Source organism: Phaethon lepturus, unplaced genomic scaffold, assembly GCF_000687285.1.
Source record: "Phaethon lepturus isolate BGI_N335 unplaced genomic scaffold, ASM68728v1 scaffold37618, whole genome shotgun sequence".
Lineage (NCBI taxonomy): Eukaryota > Metazoa > Chordata > Aves > Phaethontiformes > Phaethontidae > Phaethon > Phaethon lepturus.
The window spans coordinates 337-4,015 of record NW_010560453.1 but is presented as its reverse complement, the minus strand read 5'-3'; the positions used below and the strand labels follow the sequence as shown (position 1 = coordinate 4,015).

The following is a 3,679-nucleotide window of genomic DNA, read 5'->3' as shown; positions in this document are numbered from 1 at the left end:
TTTCTTAAGTTTGGATTTCTTTGAATCACTTTGCTTACCCCAACAAAATGGGCAGAGTTTTCAGCATTTGAATTTAGAGGCAGTTGTAATACACTTCTGGCATGTAGTACTAGCCTTTATTAGAGGTTTTGATTATTGATAGTTTGGAAAGCTAAGCTTTTTTTTTTTTTTTACTTTGGAAAATAAATAAGCATGAGAAGGACTAGGCCTGAGTGCTTACAAGGCAGAATCATGTCTAAACTGGGGGTAGATGAGGATTCTCAAGCATCAGACAGGGATCAGCCACTTTGGTCATACCTCCACTATTCAGCTTGTGGGACAGCACATCCACTTTCTCCTGCAGCTTGTCGTACATCGTCACAATCTGGGCAACAGCACGGCGGGATGACTCTACACGCTCCTGCAGCTGAGATTCTATCTCTTCACTAGTGCTGCTGGCTAGAGTGGCTAGGAAGGAGAATGCTGGCTCCAGTCCTTCACCTGGGAACACAAAGATGTCCAAAAAAACATGTGCTCTGGCAGGCAACATATCATTAGTCTTCACAATCAGAAAGCCCCTGTCACCCTTTAGAAAGGGACATCAACATTATCCCCAGCTGAAATACATCCAGCCAGGTGCCTCACCTCGTTCCCTCTCATCTTTGCGCTCCTGATTACTGTCCGAGTCTGGTTCAGGTTCTGGTACCACCAGTGCTTTTCTTTCAGACAAAAGGTCACCAAGACCTTGGTCCAGGTCAAAGCGTTTAAGGATGATGCGGATATTTTCATCAAACTGAATGATGTGACATGCAAGACAAGGCAAAGAATAGATGTGAATAAAAGGAGTGCTGGGAAACAAAAGTAGAAACAAGAGAACAGTGTTTATAAAATCACAAAGCATGTTACTAACCTGATTCCAGTATCGATTGATAATCAGCAGAGAGGCATCATCAGTGGCCTGCCGACGCTCCAGCTTCTCAATGTGCTCCCGCAGTTCATCTTCAATTGCTTGCCGCTGGTCCAGCATCTCTGCTAGTTTCCGGTTCTTGGTCTGTAGGGTTCGGATGTCCATCTCCTCCTGTGCAGAAGCACAAGTCAAGGCACATTCCACACAAGCCAGATCACTGGGCTCATACAGAAGGTAAAGAGACATTTATGTTTACAGATACAAAAAAGCAAGAGGTTGAGTGGGGGTGTGGAAGGAAGACATACCGTTGAAGAAACGCCACCAAGCTTAATGGTTTCCACTGTGGTCCCCGAGTCTTCAACCCCCGCCTTCTTCTCTGGAGGTGCAGAAGGGCCAGGCTCTCCAGCTGCGCGTTTATTGCCAACTCCAGACATGGTGGCCAAACCATATAGACTCCTGCCTTCTCTAAGTTCTTCCTGAACGTTGAAGAACACTACTAAAAAAAAACACCAGCAAGCACACACATTCAACTCAATTTAGGGTTTTTAGCATACTGATGCATCATGGTAACAAGATGCACAACACAGTGCAGACCATATAACTCAAAAGGTTTTGGAAAATACTGGTCAAACATTAAGTCTTAAAAGACACCACTAGGATTAGCAGTTCAAACAGCAAATTGATGGGGAAAAAAATTCCACTGCTCTATATTATTAGAATGGAAGTACTGTACCTTACCACTCTCTTTGGAAAAAAAGTCTTCCTGCAGGTTCAGTCTCTGCTTTTTTGATCTCTCCCTCTGTATCGACAAAAACGATCTGGGTTAGATTTTAACAACCAACTGAAACTCTGTATATGTGGCACTGGTTCACTTCATACTAACCAAACTGTTCTTATTACATTCAAAGTCAGTTAAAGCTGAGGACAGCAACACCTTGAAGATGAGCCCTATAAGAGCTTACACAGAGCTCTTACAAATCCTATGTAACTGAACAGCAATTCCGAGCCAAGTAAACGCCCATTTGAAATTTTTTCCTGTGTATCAGGAGAGACACAGACACATTTGAATAGTATTTATCCCCAAGTTGATATAATCTGAAAAGCTCTGGACTACTAGGTACAGAATCAAAGGATAGTTGAGGCTGTTAGGGATCTCTGGAGATCACCTGCTCAGTGCTCCTGAACAAAGCAGGGCTGGCCAGCCAGCACAGGTTGTCAAGGTTCTTGTCCAGTCAGCTTTTGAGTATCTCCAGAGATAAAACTCTGCAATGTCTCTGGGCAACCAATCCCAGTACTTGATGACCCTCAGCATTAAAAGAGGTTTTTCTTATATTTGAACAGTATTACTTGCAGTTCCCTAAATTATTATTTAGTAAAATAACAAGTATCTCCTTAAAGGGTTTTCAAAACAAATATAGCAGCTGGTGCTGGAAAACAAAACCAATTAGATATTCACTAGACATCAGCAGCATTCTTCTCCCATATTCACTGATGCTGTGCCAACTCAATCCACAGCTCTATCTCTATCTCTAAACTAAATGAAACCCAGAAGTAAATGAAATGCAAACCATACAAGTAAGATTTGTGTTGTTCCATTTAAATCTATAATAGCATTTACAATTAAACTGAAGGTTACAAACTGAGCCTGTCAGTTCTTATGTATTTGCTTTACTTGAGCAGTTCTAGCGAAAGTAATAAGGCTACTGTATTTTTAAGATTAAGCTGGTACACTACTTTGCCAAATCTTACCATTTAACAAGCATTTTAGCTCGGCATTGCTCTTTACCATAGGCAAAATAATATAAAGATTATTTCTAAATGAGTTACTGAAACAGCACATATAGTGTTCCTATAACCTGTATTTTAACATAAGTATTAAACACATCTCAAAATTAAAAAATAAGCAAAGACAACATCCACTTAGCCATTTTTCTCCTTTAGCAAGGCAATTCACTGGGCATTGATTTCAACTCGAATGACTAGGCCATTGGGGGGTGGGGGGAGCAGCTGTCACTAAAAACATCTGCTACCTATCAGTCCAGTGAGCCACCAATGACTACTGCCTTTCAGATTTTTTGTCCACAGACAAAATATTTCTTCCCTTGCCTCCTGACACCAACCCTCACAGCTCTATCTCCTCCTCTCCCCACTACTCATTTCTTCATATACTGTATGCCAGCACCTGCCCCACTAGACTCTCTTTCCTTTAGGAACTCAACCTTACCCTCAGTCCCAGGCTATTCACATTCTTCTCTCCCCAAACAGATCACACGGATTCAAAAATTGACTGCACTGCTCTACCAGGGACTCAGCTTCATCTTAATCGTGCTCTTATGGTTAAAACTCTCTTACACGGAGACCAAAATACAGCTGGCACTCCGCACATCTACCACTGGCCAAAAGTCATCTACCTTGACCACCATCAATCAACTGCAGAAAGCAAACTTCCCCAGGCCCAATACTTAGCCACTCGTCAACAATCCAAGCCCACCAACCGATTGAGCCTTTTCACACGCTCATGGCACCCCTTGTCAAGAAACCTTTCAAAGTTCACCATTCAGCTTCCTACACACACCAGCCGCTCCCCACACTTTAATGTTTTGTTCATAAAAACCACACCGTTCAGGGTGCCCCAAAAACCTGTCCCATTCAAATCCCAGACAAACCACATTAAGCTCCACAGCACCCACCACAAACCCCTCTCCACACAGAGCAAGGAACCCACTCCAAACCACCACTGACTCCCCAGGCACATGTACGCATCCACTTCACTGATGCCCACAAACACCCAGG

The 3,679-nt window shown here is 42.9% G+C and overlaps 1 protein-coding gene across 1 annotated transcript; it reads right to left on the bottom strand.

Annotated features, from left to right (window-relative positions):
• Positions 1 to 297: 297 nt before the first annotated feature.
• Positions 298 to 1,390, bottom strand: LOC104625913 (E3 ubiquitin-protein ligase BRE1A-like; the record flags this gene model as incomplete). Its single annotated transcript, XM_010293679.1, has 4 exons — positions 1,192 to 1,390; positions 890 to 1,057; positions 625 to 772; positions 298 to 480 (listed from the first exon to the last, which is right to left on the bottom strand). Coding segments are annotated over exons 1-4 (628 nt in total), but the record flags the coding sequence as incomplete, so codon positions are not given.
• Between the last annotated feature and the right edge of the window lie 2,289 nt (positions 1,391 to 3,679).